The following is a 15,522-nucleotide window of genomic DNA, read 5'->3' as shown; positions in this document are numbered from 1 at the left end:
GTTTATTTCGCTCTATGGTTTGTTTATTTTCCACGTTATTTTCAATGTGCCCTATATTAAGAACAGTAAGGTTAGAACACAGATAGTGAGGAAATGTATCATCGTTTTCCGTTAAAAAAGCAATCTTTAAGAAATGAGTAGAAAACATTAAAAATCCTAAACTGGTGGGGTTAAACATGAAACAGATTTATGATCGTTACCATGTGAGACATTTTTGTGATACATTTAAACTTTCCTTTAAGTACTTATGAACAATATAGTGATGGTGAAAATAATACCGCGAGCCCAGAATATGTACAAATGGAAGTGGATCAAAATCAAAATTATATAGAAGGTAAATTGAAGGAGTCAGTCACATTTCTGTTCATAATTGTTCCCATTAATTTCTAAACTGTCTTACTATATTTGTAGTGTCTATTTCCATCGTTCCAGACCCACAACTAAGGTGTTCGAAGTAAGTATCATCGACATTTGAACAAAGTCCAGAAGGTAATGGTAAAGTTTGTATTCATTCAGCCAGTATCCTTCTTTCTGCTCATTCTTACTGTTAATTACTTGACTCTATATTGTACATTCCATTCCATGCAATTGTACATTCCATAATGATCTTTCGAAAAAAATATTAAAAGTACTAAAGGGGAGATGGAAGAGAAAATTTTGATTTGCAATGCACCAAAGTGGTTTTATATATATGTATATGATACTTATATTTTATATATATATATTTATTTTTATATTATATTTATATTTTGTCGATGAATTTACATTATAAATTTATATTGTTATAGTTTATATTTATTTATTTGTTTTTACAGATTATATTTATATTTATTTATTTTTAAATATTATATTTATATGTATATTTAACTGAATTTACTTTAATAAATTTATTTCAGAAAAAATTGTTTTTTATTAAAATTACATTGGTCAATTAAACCATTACCAATGAGCCAATCAAATGTCTTCACAGCAAAATATTTTTCTTACAAGTGCCTATAATAGAGATTTAAGTTAACCAATCAAATTACTTGAATGGCCCATTATGGCTCCCTCTGGATGTTGAGCAAAGCAAAACTTTGCGCCAGAGTCCCTTATTGAGTTGCATCTCTATTACTCTATGGTACATGCCACAAAATGTTATTATTATTTTTGTATTGTGTGGTTCCTTCAAAATGATCAGTTGGTAGTAGTTAAAATAATATTGTAAATAGATGAATAGGTTTAGGTAGGTATTAAGCTAAATTGTGTGTATATAGTAGAATATAATATACGTGATATATAATATATAACAGTAGATAGGTTAAATAAGTTTTTTGTTTATTTTTATGTAGTTAAACGCTTATTATGTACATATTTTATATTAAAACGTTTTTTTTTGTATGTTAAATATCTAAGTTTGATTTTTTTTTAATTTTTAACGAATTCCTTATTTATTTTTTGAAGTCGGTTCAGTTTTTGTTAAAAATATAAGAGTTAAAAATAAATAAATGAGAAAAATATCATTTTAGTGTTAGATATTTACTCAATAAACTACGCAGTTAATTTATTAAATATCACAATGGATAACCAAATTAAAAGTGCAGCCCGCATGAGGAAAAATAGGAATAAAGAAACAATGATTGAAAATAACGAACGCTTCAGGCCCCGGGGTCCGATACCTAGTCTAGATGATTCGAGAAATTTTCCAACCAAACTAGAACAAAAAAAGTTGCTGCCGCCGTTTGGAATCGAAGCCGCAACTTCGCCCGTGTTAACTTAACGTTCCAACCACTACACCATAGAAACAGTTGCCTGCTGTGTTTTCACGACATCTCATATGATATGGTCAGTGCTTAAAGATCACAGGTTATAGGACAATTACATCAGGCTATAGGTTATAGGCTTATAGGACCATAAGAGGAGATGTCTTCTGCACGTTTTGGTGTCAATATTTTTTGTAACACAAAAGTCTATGGTATCGGGAATTTTATTTCTATCTGACGGCCAATATGATGGCTCACCAGTAGAGATATGCTGTAAGTTATGTGCCTTCATTGCTTTGACCAATTCTGTGATTTTCACTATTATTAATCTATAACCCCACATTACATGTTTCGCATTGTAGTCTCCTCCGGCAATGAATCTATTACACAGCGTGTTAAAAAAAACGTTGCATTGTTCTGCCTTGTTGTTGTGTTTAGGTGGACAATATGTTAAATAGAACTCATTGTTAATGACCCGTGCACTTTTTCAGTGGTTACATTGGTGGCTTGTAAATATTCCTTGCTAAATTTCCCGCTTTCACAGTGTTTTATGTTTTCACGGATAATTATAGATGTTCGTCCATTTACTTTATCATCTGGGCGATTTGTGTGATACAGCTTGTATTCCGGAATAATAGGTGATTAAGAAAATATTAAACAGCTTTATATATTTGCATTTGATTTGAAAAAAAACAAAACAATGTGCATATCACCATTAATCACGACAGAGGTGTTAATTAAAATTAAATTAAATGTTTAAGAATAATAACTAACTTCATATCATCCATAAAAAAACATTTTGCGAATATATAGCGACCCAAGCGACGTGTATTCGCTGAATACATTCGTGCGCAGTTATCGGAAAATTTATTCCAATTTTCCACGCTTTCCCTAGCGTGCATTCTCAGTCTTCGGGACACGTCGATCCATTCGAACGCGAAGGTCGCGCTACCTTGAAATTTACGCGACACAGACGTGGCGAACACTTAATTACGTCCACTCTTTAGTTAAATGGTTGATGTTCAGTTCGACTCTGTTTGATTTGAATAATATTGAGTTAAATTTAGGTGCCAACATCAACAACTAAATGACGCGTGAGTATTTTTTCGTATTGACAAAATTCAGATGATCCAATATCAGCAGCAACACTTTTACTGGCTAAATATACTTGGATGACCCATTGGATACTACCAAAAACAATAAATTTTTATGTTTAATAAATGATGACCGATTTTTTTCATTTAATTTTCATATATAAGTTAAGGAGAATAAATCGCCCGCCAATAATATATTTTTGTTAGGAGTGTTTCATATTTTTAACCGACTTTTTTTTTAATGTTTGTTCACCGATTTCTCCGTTATTTATGGACCGATTTTCAAAATTATTTGAAATAGTGTACTTCCGAGGTAGTCCCATTGAAATTAAGCCAGGATCTGATGGGTGGAAAGGGGGGAAATCGAGGGAAAACCTCACACCTCAAAGGCATTAATAAAATAATCAGATATTTGTATATAATGGCATTGTTGAACTGATGTGACAAAAAATCGGAAGTAGATCAGTGTAAAAACAATTCAGGTTGCTTTTTAAGCACTAACCATTTCAGTAAAAGAGTGTAGGATAACTACTTCTATGGTGTAATGAGTAGAGCGATCAGCTAACATGCGGAGGTCGCGGATTCGATTCCCGACGTGAGCCTTGTTGATCTAGTTCGCTTAGAACATTTGTCATATTACCTCTAATCGTTCCTCATTTTCAATTTTTGTTTCTTTATTCCTATTTTTCCTCATACGGGCTGCACCTTTACTTGATCTACCCCTTGTGGTACCTAATGATCACTTGGTAGTAGTTAAAATAATATTATAAATAGATAAATAGGTTTAGCTAGGTATTAAGCTAAATTCCGTGTATGTAGTAGAATATAAAATACGTGTAGTAGATAGATGAAATAAGGTTTTTGTTTATTTTATTTAGTTATTACAACGATTATTAGGTACATGTTTTATTTTAAAACGTATTTTTTTTCGTTATTTAATTTTTTGAAGTCGGTTTTTTTGTTAAAAATGTTTTATTGATATAAACAAATTATTTTTTATGTAAATAACTCATAGTCACGCCATAATTCTCAATAAGTCTTGTGGATTGTTCAGATTGGAGTTAATAACAAATGCCCAAAAAACCTTATTTTTTAATTTTCTATTCATGGGTCTTGGTCAATTGTATACATTGTTTACTAATTCAGATTGTTCCTTTTAATCATCTAACAATTTAAAAATGTCCTAAAATCTAAGTTCGAAAACCTTAACACTGGTTGATAACTCGACAAATGGCTTAAAATTTTTTCTTCGCTACTTTGGTTGTATAGGGCTGGTATCTGTTGCTTTATTTTTGTGTGTGCTTGTTATTTCGACATTAGCAACACTACTGTGGGTTGCATTAGCTTATTAATTAGTGTCAAATTTCCCATATAAAAACGGATAGTCTTACTTTTGCAGTCAACGTTATATTGATGAAAAATGCTGTTATAAATTTTTCGAACAACGTCATTTTTATCTTAGAATTTACGTAAACAAATAGAACTAATTTGGAGTTTTATAAACTGGTGGTTTCAGTGGATTCTGGGGTGCTGGCATTATTATTAGAAATTATTTCACTCCAGAGGACAATGCAAACTGATTTTTATTATTATTATATATATTATAATAATATATATAAAGCTATAAACTTCAAACCAATTTTGATTATAAGAAATCAATCAAACAAAGAGTCATGGATGACTAAAATCTGTTGCCGAAATACATCCAATGCTTATGGCGATGCTGCTTATATGTGATGTTGTGATTTTTAGTTTTAGTACCAAGACTTTTTGATTTTCTTGTCAATAACCAAGAATGTTAATGAAAAGTTCGAAGACAATCTGTATCGTGACTGATGTTGAAGAATAGATCTACTATAACAATCCAATAGGCAAAAAGTCATGTATCAGTCCAAGAAAGTCATCTACATCGACACTATAGCAAAATATTCATGGTCATAAAGTTTGACTGTGCATATGACAGATGACGAAATGAACGACCTTTTTTGTAAAAAACACCAGCAATATCCACTAACAAACGCAAAGTAGTCCTCTTAGTGATACAGAGTTGTAACTCGAATTTGAAGTTCTGCGGCCTCCAGCGCACTCACCAGACATACCGTCTTTTGATTACTACTAGCTCAGATCGATGCAGCAGGTCTTGGCTGATAGATGATTTCGAAGTGCTGAAAAAGTGTGAAAATGGTTCGCTTCCAACGAACGTCGTTCTATTAACACGTTATCGCAGTATATTAACACGTAAGCACCTAATATTTTTTTACTTCAGAATATCGTTTCCTTTATTACTTCAATGCGTGCCTCCCCAATAGTCACACTCAAATGACTAGCTATATATTTGGTCTTAGACTGTGAGTAATTTATCGTCACTAATATAACATTCTTTATAAAATCAGCGTAAGAGGATTTTGATTCCTTTATTTTTACTTTTCAGGTTTCTGAATGAAGTGTGAATATGTGAATTTGTTTTGTTCCTTTATAAATTTTGGTTTTGTAACTTTTTTTATATTCCTTAAAATTAATGTTCATATAAATATTCAAATAATCCTAACATTCATATTCGATATCTCTATAATTTTTAATACTGCCCAACAAAAGTAATGAAATCGAACGTTTCTTCTTTTTATAAGTAAATTCTGACTATTGTTGCAATATTCCAATGCTATAGTCTTAGCCCTTGAAGTTTTACCTTCTCCCTTGAGCAATCAAAAGAAATATGAAAGGTCTGGAATAAGATCAATCAACTCCATTTAGCTCAATCCATGCTACTGATCTAATTTTTCCTCAAAATCGGATGTTGAAAGCTTGCTGAATTCTTCTCTCACACTGTCTTTATTATTTACTTTCAAAGCATAAATATAGGGTCGAAGAAGAGCTGAAAAATTGAAACGTAATGTGAAATAAGTCGAATATTCAGAAGCAGGTTAGAATCGCACTTCTTTTTTTATTAACAATCCTAATTTTATGGGCAGATTTAAGAAAAAATAGCAGTGTTATATACGATTTGTAATATCTGGTTCCTGATTTGCATAACAAAATGATTAATGTGTTGCCAATCACCACAATTGCCATAAAAACACAAGATAAGCTGTTAAAACACCAAATATAATAGAATCAAATATAATAGAACTAGTATGAAATTCATCAATACAGCGTTGTTTAACAATTAACAGAAATGTACAAATTGAAAACGTAGAATACAGACCACTACAACTAATCGATAGTTGTAGAATTCAGTAGATGATAATAAATGATAATGATTTTTTTTTTCAGTCCAAAACATTTTTGTTGTTAGGCAGTATAACCAAACAATATTAATATTAAATAATTGTTTTAGATAAAATGTTAATCTTCAACAAACATGGCGTTACAGCGTCCAAACTCATGAGATTTAAATTCAACCAATAGCACCCCAAGTTCGTCTACTATACGCCTGTACTGCGTACTGCCTGTATCAACATGGATCTGATAACTACCAAAGTGTTCGTGGCTATTGTGTTCGGATTCTTCCGATTCTTCTTCGGCATGTTACCCGTTAAACTCGACTCTTGTCTCCGCAAGTGGGAAGAGGGCAGCACCGACAAGAAAACGTTCATCAACGAGAAAAGACACCAGCAGGTAACCTGCGCCGTTGCCATGACTCAATCCTTTGGAGGAGGTGTTATGTTCGCCACTTGCTTCCTTCACATGATGAAGACTTTATTTGTTTCCGTGGACGAATTGTTGAAAATGAGGGGAACGGCGTCCGATTATCCGTTCTCCCAACTGATGATCTCCATGGGGTTCTTCTGCATCTATTTCCTGGAGGAGTTCAGTCATTGGATGATCAATACCACGAAAAACAGACGGTGTACAACAAATGCATTAGATAAGGTAAGAGAAGAATCTGATTTTGGTATTTAAGTTCAGTTAAATTGACTTTGATGATTATGAATAGTGGTGGAAGTGATTTATATATAGTCTATTCAAAGCTTTTTGTACATACGTCATCAAGATGTTTAATATAGTGTCTGCCGCAATTTGTAAATTATTTTCAGAATCAGACAATATTTTCCTTCTCATTTTATTCTAGTTCAAAAGAGACACAATGCTCTCTGATTAGTTCCAATACATAAACGAATGAGCCTGTCAAAGACGTCCGGTTGTCAGATGTATGCAAAATTCTTGAAAGCAGTAGTTATAAGAGGTTAAAGCTCCAACCTATAAACTAATGCTGCTGTATAATTAACTGTAGTTTTTAGATGTACTATAAGGTTAAAATAAATGACATTTGATAATATTTTTGTTCAATTACTTTATATAGATTAGAATGTTGTTATATGTCAAAGCCAAACTGAACTAAAACTTATAGTTGATGCGGTAACATTGCAACGTTTTGATATCACAAATTTAAATGACGTATGTATAACTTTGAACAGACTATACAGTCTATTCAAAGTTTATTTGTATATGCGTCATCAAGATGTTTAATGTATTGCGTATAGCAATTTGTAAATTCGTTTCAAAATCGAACAATATTTTCCTTCTCATTTTATTCTAGTTAAAAAGAGCCACACTGTTGTCTGATTAGTTCGAACGCATAAACGAATAAGCCTATCAAAATCGCCCGGTTGTCAGACGTATGCAAAATTCTTGAAAGCAATAGTGATAAAAGGTTGTAACTCTAACCTATAAACTATTGCGGCCGTATAATTAACTGTAGTTTTTATATATACTGTAAGGTTAAAATAAAGTATATTTAATAAAATTTTTATTCAATTATTTTATTTAGATTAGAATTTTGTTGTATGTTAAAGCCAAACTGAACTAAAACTTTGAACATCGAACGACGTTTTGATGTCACAAATTTAAATTACGTATGTACAAAATAACTTTGAACAGACTATAGACATATTATAAAACTCTTAAAAAAATATTGTATTTATCTATAAAAAAAAAGATTAGTAAATTTATCAAAATGTATTTATATTCATATGAAGATCGAGATAAATAGTGCATTTGGTAAATTATAACCAAAAATCCCAGAAATCTGTCAGGATTACTTGGAGAGCAGACAATAATATCAGCTTACTTTTTCGTAGGAGGCGTTTTATGATATTTACACATTTATTAGAAGTCTAGGCACTTCCATATTGACGTGGTTCTGCAGTCTTCTTTAATAGGAATCAGAAAAACTTCTAATATTCTATGTCGCAATGGTGGTCACAAACGCGTACATACCAAAACGCTTTCACAATACAGTTCAGCACCTTATTTTGCGATCTCCGATTCACTTGGACTGAAGTGAAAAGGAAAGACTGAAAGGAAAGATCACTGATACTTAAAAAAATAGAGTACTGGCCACAACACACTTCCCTGTGGAACGCCCATCTTTATCAGCTTGATATCAGAATATATTCCTTCATGTTTTCTAACAGGTCAATTGAAAAGTCCCCGGCCTGCCATAGTAAAACACATTTTTTTTTATTCAACATAATTGCCTTCAAGGGCGTTCCAACTTTTTGATATCATTTATGTAGTACGATTTGTCCTTTACTTCAAAATAGGCCTCAGCGACCAATTTCTTCCTAGCAAGCATTCTTTTAAGATCTGAGAACAGGAAATTGTCACTGGGGGCCAGATCTGAGAATACGGTGGATGAGGAAGCAATTCGAAGTCCAATTTCTTTTTCTTTCTTTCACCTTCTTTTTCTTCAAATGCGGCCATTTTTCGGCGATTTCGTCATTGTTCAAGGTAGTCAATGAAAATTATTTCATGCGCATCTCAAAATACAGACGCCATAACCTTGCTAGCTGACTGTTGCGTTTTCCCACTCTTTGTTCGCGGGTTCATCGTGTGCAGTCGACTCGGATGACTGTCGATTGGACTTTGGAGTGAAATGATGGAGACATGTTCCACCCATTATCACATATCGACGCAAAAACTTGGGTTTATTACGCTTGATCAACACTTCAAACACTACTCCGAATCATCAACTCGTCGCTGTTTGTGGTCAAAAGTGAGCTCGCGCCGCATCTACTTTTCACAGAGCTTTCTCATACCCAAATATTCGTGAATAATATGATGTACACGCTCAGTTAATATCTTGTCTGTTGTTTCATTCAATTTCAATTTACGGTCATTCAAAATCATTTTATGGATTTTTTTAATGTTTTCGTCGGTAACAACCTCTTTTGGGCGTCCATTGCGTTCACCGTCTTCGGTGCTCATTTCACCACGTGTAAACTTAGTATACCAATGCTTGATGGTTGATTTTCCTGGGGCAGTGCCCGGAAACTGGGCGCCAAGCCAAGTTCTTGCTTCAACTGTATTTTTTCCCTTCAAAAGGCAATATTTTATCAACACGCAAAATTCCTTTTTATATATTATTTCACAATAACAACAGTTGCCTCACTCAAAATGCTATAATTCACAAACTAATGATTCGACAGCTGTCATATTTATACAGGTACCTTTTGAGAGTTAGTGCTAACTAAAAACATATGCATTTAATTCTAGTAGCGCCATCTACGTGTCCGGCCGGGGACTTTTTGATTGACCTGTTATTCTCTATTAAGATTGAGCAGGTCCTTTTAGTTTCTAGAGACTTTTCATTTACATCTGTAATTCGATGTATTTGGTGAGTCCTTGAATGGACATTCCTGAAACGAAACTGGTAAAATCAACTTTCTTTGCTCGAGAATAGGTTTGATTAACCTTAAAATCGATTTCTTAAAGAGCTTACCCATAACTAGTAATAATAAAATAGGACTTCACTTAAATGTTTACCAAGTTTTATCAACTATAAGAACATATGAAAACTTTCGACAATTTAAGTGTGGTGACTTCGATATTCAATATAAAGAACGTCCTGATAGGCCAAAAACGTTTGAATACTCTGAATCTATATTTGTGACTCTCTAGAATTATTATTTGGACTATTTGGAAGATGAAAATCTAATACAAACTCAAAAACGAACGAAAAACGAGAAAAGATCCAAAATATGGGAAAATATGAGTCATTTCTCATCGAATAATAACGGATGATGAAAAATGATTTTTTTTACAAAAATCCCAATGAAATAAATTATGTTTCACTGAAAGGTCAAGTCGCTCTGTGGAGAAACAGTTAATACTGATCGCTACCGACGACAAATGATCAATTTCAACCGTACTATTACTGAAAACGTCCACAATACGCACAACATCAACTCAGCTCAAGTTCTTCTGAAAACGCGCTTGTTCGCGGGCTGGTCGACATGCTGGGAGCTTAGCACCGCGTCACCACTAACCACCCCTCTTTTCCAGGATAAAACGATCTCATCCGTCGCTGCAGTCATAACTTTTGCCCCCATACGACAGTATCCAGTCGTGTGTGAACGCACAAAGAAAGTCAAAGAAATGTTGAAATTACTTGGATGGGAAGTTTTATCGCATCCGCCGTACTCTCCAGACCTAACTTCACCCGACTACTACATTCTCGTATCGCTGGGGCACGTACTTGTAGAACAGATCCGATTTCGAAGCAGTGAAAAAATATTTTATTTAAATATACTCATGATATTTTTAATTTTGAAAAAGTGTTTTCACTAGCGAATAAAACTAAAAGGAATTACCGACACTCCTGTTAAACAAACTGTTTAAATATACTCATAATATTTTGAATTTTGAAATCATTTTTGTACTATCAGTAATACATGTGACAACTTTCGACAATTTAAGTGTGTTTTCAATATTCAATATAAAGAACGTCCGGATAGTCCAAAAAGCTATTGAAGATTTAATTAAATTCTCCGATGAAATTAAACATCAATTGAAAACTCCTTGATGGTAGTGGATTCTTTTCCTTCACATTATAACTTTATGCATCTGGAACATAGCTTATCCGAATCCAAGCATTAAAGAAGTTGGTTATACATTTAACACGGAAATTAAATGATTTTAACGCTTTGTCTCCTAATGTTCATTGTTTGCTAACGTCATATAATACCTGTAGATACAGTAAGGATGCTCGAACTATAAGAACATATGACAACTTTCGACAATTTAAGTGTTGTGACTTCAATATTCAATATAAAGAACGTCCGGATAGTCCAAAAGGCTATTGAAGATTTAATTAAATTCCCCGATGAAATTAAACATCAATTGAAAACTCCTTGATGGTGGTGGATTCTTTTCCCTCACATTATAACTTTAGCACTTTTCCATGCATCTGGAACATAGCTTATCCGAATCCAAGCATTAAAGAAGTTGGTTATACATTTAACACGGAAATTAAATGATTTTAACGCTTTGTCTCCTAATGTTCATTGTTTGCTAACGTCATATAATACCGGTAGATACCGTAAGGATGCTCGAACTATAAGAACATGTGACAACTTTCGACAATTTAAGTGTGGTGACTTCAATATTCAATATAAAGAACGTCCGGATAGTCCAAAAAGTTATTGAAGATTTAATTAAATTATCCGATGAAATTAAACAGCAATTGAAAACTACTTGATGGTAGTGGATTATTTTCCTTCACATTATAACTTTATGCATCTGGAACATAGCTTATCCGAATCCAAGCATTAAAGAAGTTGGTTATACATTTAACACGGAAATTAAATGATTTTAACGCTTTGTCTCCTAATGTTCATTGTTTGCTAACGTCATATAATACCGGTAGATACTGTAAGGATGCTCGAACTATAAGAACATGTGACAACTTAAGACAATTTAAGTGTGGTGATTTCAATATTCAATATAAAGAACGTCCGGATAGTCCAAAAGGCTATTGAAGATTTAATTAAATTCCCCGATGAAATTAAACATCAATTGAAAACTCCTTGATGGTGGTGGATTCTTTTCCCTCACATTATAACTTTAGCACTTTTCCATGCATCTGGAACATAGCTTATCCGAATCCAAGCATTAAAGAAGTTGGTTATACATTTTTTTTTTTTTTTTTTTTTTTTTTTTTTTTATAATTATATACATTGTTACTAGTCGTTGCCGACTAACCTACAATTTGTCCTTATAATAGCTTAAATCTAGGTATATATCTAATAGGACTCATCAGTCCTACATAGTCTCTAACATAATAATAATTGTTTTAACACTTTGAGTTTTTTCTTATGCACCTCACTGCACTACACTACAACACACTACACAAGTTCAAATGGTTTGGTCCTTTTGAGTCTGCGTCCGGTTTTGGTGTTGTCCAAGAGTTGTAATACTTCGAAATTAACATGAGAGTGAAGTCTCTCCTCATGTCTCTTTGCAATTCTTTTAATTTCTTGATTGACAGTCGGTATCTGAAGATCTCGATGTAAATAAATGGTCCGGTAATATCTGGGTGCACCTACGATGCTTCTTAGGACTTTGTTCTGGAAAACTTGTATTAGATTTATGTTGCTTTTTGCGGAACATCCCCATAATTGTATTCCGTATGTCCATATAGGTTTTAATATTTGTTTATATAGAAGTAATTTATTATGTATAGTTAATTGAGATTTTCTTCCAATTAGCCAATACATTTTTCTATATTTTAACTCAAGTTCTTTTCTTTTCTTTTTGACATGTTCCTTCCACCGTAGTTTTGCATCAAGTGTCATTCCGAGATACTTAGCATTATTGCTGTATGGTATGACAGTGTGGTTTATGGTCAATGGTGTAAGCGCGGCCTGTTTATAGGTGAATTGAACATGCACAGATTTGTTTTGGTTAATTTGTATTTTCCAGATTTGGGTCCATTTATTTATAGCGTCAGTAGCCTGTTGTAGGTTTCTGGTTGCATCTTCGCTATTGTTTCCGACAGCAAGAATAGCAGTATCATCAGCAAATGTAGCCATTGTAATGTTTTCGATTTGTGGTATATCACATGTATAAAGTAGGTACAGAATTGGCCCCAGTACACTTCCTTGTGGTACACCTGCTTTAGCTTCTTTTATTGTAGAGTAAGCTTCCTCTTGTTTCACTCTAAACATTCTGGCTGTGATGTAGGATTTTAATAGTTCGGTGTGTTGCTTCGGTAATATTTTCTGTAGCTTATGGACGAGGCCTTTGTGCCATACCTTGTCGAAAGCTTGTGCTACATCTAAGAATACAGCTGAGCATACTTTATTATCTTCATAGGCTTTTTCAATAACATCTGTTATTCTATGCACTTGATCAATCGTTGAATGTTTGGTAATAAACCCAAACTGGTGTGTTGGTATTAGGTTTTTTCTCTCTATAATTGGTTTTAATCTTTTCAAGAGGAGCTTTTCAAATACCTTAGCTATCATCGGTAACAGTGAGATAGGTCGATAAGCTTTTATATCATTTGGTGATTTTCCAGGTTTTGGAACCATTATTATTTCAGCCATTTTCCAAACGTCTGGGACATATTTCAGTCGAAATGCTGCATTGATTAAGTTAGTGAGCTTTATAATACCCTTTCTTGGCAGATTGTGCAGCAATTGCCCTGTTATTAAATCATAGCCTGGTGATTTATTTGGCTTGATGTTTGTTTTAATAACGTTGGTGACTTCTTTCGGAGTTGTTAATTGAATTGTCGAATTTTCGCCGTCTATGTCCGGTAAAGTATGTTCAATTTCACTTTCGTTTGGTTTGAAAGTTTTCTCTAAATGGTCAGCGAATGCTTCTGCTTTCTCCAGGTTGCTGCGTGCCCAACTTCCATGCATGTTTCTTATCGGAGGACTATGTAGACAGGATCGTTTTAGGTATTTAGTGGCTTTCCAGAGCGAATAGTCTGTGTTCTTATCGTCTGTTAAATTTCGTAGATAGTTATTTATGGAATTGTTTTTAATTTCCAAAATTTCCCTCTTCAACCTTTGTGTTATGTTGTTTAAGATATTCTTATTTTCAGGTGTTCTATTTTGCTGCCATTTTTTCCGTAGTTTTCGTTTTTCAGCTACCATTTCCTTGATTTCTTTCGGGTAATTTATTCCTTTGGTTGAAGTTTTAATTTCTGGAGTGTTATTCCAAGCAGCCTGTTGGATGTCTGCAACGAATTTTTCGGTTTCATAATTTAATTGGTCTTCTGTCTTAAGGGGAACATTTAGTTGAATTCGATTGTTTATTTCTTCAACAAATCCTTCCCAGTCTGTCCTCTTGTTGGTTAATGTTGGATTTTGTTGTTTTCTTATAATGTTTTCACTCAGCGTCAAAATCACAGGTGTGTGATCTGAACTTAAGTCAAAATTTTCTTCAACTTCCATGTAGTTAGTGGTTATGTTTCTAGCTATAAAGAAGTCTAACAGGTCTGGAGTTTTCTCTGGATCGGTAGGCCAATAAGTTGGTTTTCCTGTCGACATGTAACTGCACCCTAGCTCAGCAGCTGCTTTATGTAATTCATTACCTTTAGTTGTCGTCATTCTAGATCCCCATCTTGTATTTTTAGCATTGAAATCACCACCGATTATAAATTTTTCTCCTAGGTTGTTTAGAACATTCAAGTAATTTTCTTTTTTTTGGTTGTATCTTGGAGGGCTATATATGGAAGCTAATGTAACCCTGTATTTGCTAGATATAACAGTTACTGCCGTTACCTGATTTTCTGCTAAACTGAGTCCGGGTTCTTGATGATGGCATATATTATTTTTTATTATTATTGCACTTCCTCCTCTTGCTGTGTTAGCTGGATGAATGGTGTGGTAAAAGTGATATCCTCTAAATTTAATAAAGGATTCCTTTGTCAAATGGGTTTCAGATATTAAGCAAATATCTATTTTTTGCAATTCTAGGAATACTTGTAGGTCAGCGTGATGTTTCTGAATCCCATTAGCATTCCAAATTGCGATGCGGATGTCTTTACTTGCCATTTTTAGTTCTTGAGGCCACCGCCCTATTGTTTTCGAGTTTAAGTAATCTTTCAGAAAACGATTCAATAATCTTTTCCTGGTTGTCCAGCTTTGCTATAAGTTTCAATAGCAGTTCGTTGGTTGTAACGTCTTCTTTTTTTGTTTCTTTTTGAGCGGTTTGGTTTATGCTTTGAGCATAGGTCATTTCATCGTTGACTTCGTTGTACATTTTTGGTTGTTTATTTTGAGTCACTGTTTTTTGCTCTTTAGCCTGACTGATTTTATTTCTTCTCTCTTGGAATGTTTTCGCAACTACGCATCCTCTGTAGCTTGCTGGATGCGCTTCATTGCAATTCGCACATTTCGCTTTTGTTCCTTTGGGTTTTTTGCATTCTCCCGTGATGTGTTTTCCTGAGCATTTTACACACCTTGGTTCCCTTTTACAGAATTTTTGTGTGTGTCCATGTAATTGGCATCTCTTGCACTGTGGCACAAGATTTGCCTTTCTAAGAGGTTCTATTTTTACTTCGACTCCTAGAATTTGTTTAATTTCATAAATTGCTTTTATGTCCGTGTTATGTTGGAATGATAACATAAACAGTGGTAAAGGCTTCTTCTGGACAACTATTTCTCCATTGTTATTTTTATTTCGTTCTTTTTTCAGGATATTTGTGACGTCAGTACATTTAAGTCCATTTTTTATTAACTCTTCCACTATTTTAGTAGTTTTAGCTGTCGGTGGAAGCCCTCTTGCCATTACTTTAATGTCTCTGGTTTGCTTATCTTCATACGAGTGCCATTGTAATTTTAGGAATTCCAAGCACTCAGCAATTTTCGTAAAAGTTTTACGACATTCGGCGTTTAATTTGATTTGTCCATTGTTTAATGTTGTTGCTCTAAATAGTATATTATTTGTTTTCA

At 33.5% G+C, this 15,522-nt stretch overlaps 1 protein-coding gene across 1 annotated transcript in view; it reads left to right on the top strand.

Annotated features, from left to right (window-relative positions):
- The first annotated feature begins 2,643 nt into the window (after positions 1-2,643).
- LOC143194867 (uncharacterized) overlaps positions 2,644-15,522 on the top strand; it is a 35,813-nt gene continuing 22,934 nt past the window's right edge. Inside the window, exons 1-2 of the mRNA XM_076401623.1 lie at positions 2,644-2,836; positions 6,171-6,706. Coding sequence (XP_076257738.1) covers positions 6,293-6,706 — 414 coding nt within the window. The 5' untranslated portion in view covers positions 2,644-2,836; positions 6,171-6,292. The remainder of the gene's footprint in view (positions 2,837-6,170; positions 6,707-15,522) is intronic.

The sequence above is a fragment of the Rhynchophorus ferrugineus genome, unplaced genomic scaffold (genome assembly GCF_030347505.1).
Source record: "Rhynchophorus ferrugineus isolate W39M unplaced genomic scaffold, kcgeb_rfMv2 rfM4, whole genome shotgun sequence".
Lineage (NCBI taxonomy): Eukaryota > Metazoa > Arthropoda > Insecta > Coleoptera > Curculionidae > Rhynchophorus > Rhynchophorus ferrugineus.
This window is presented reverse-complemented; position numbering and strand designations above follow the sequence as displayed.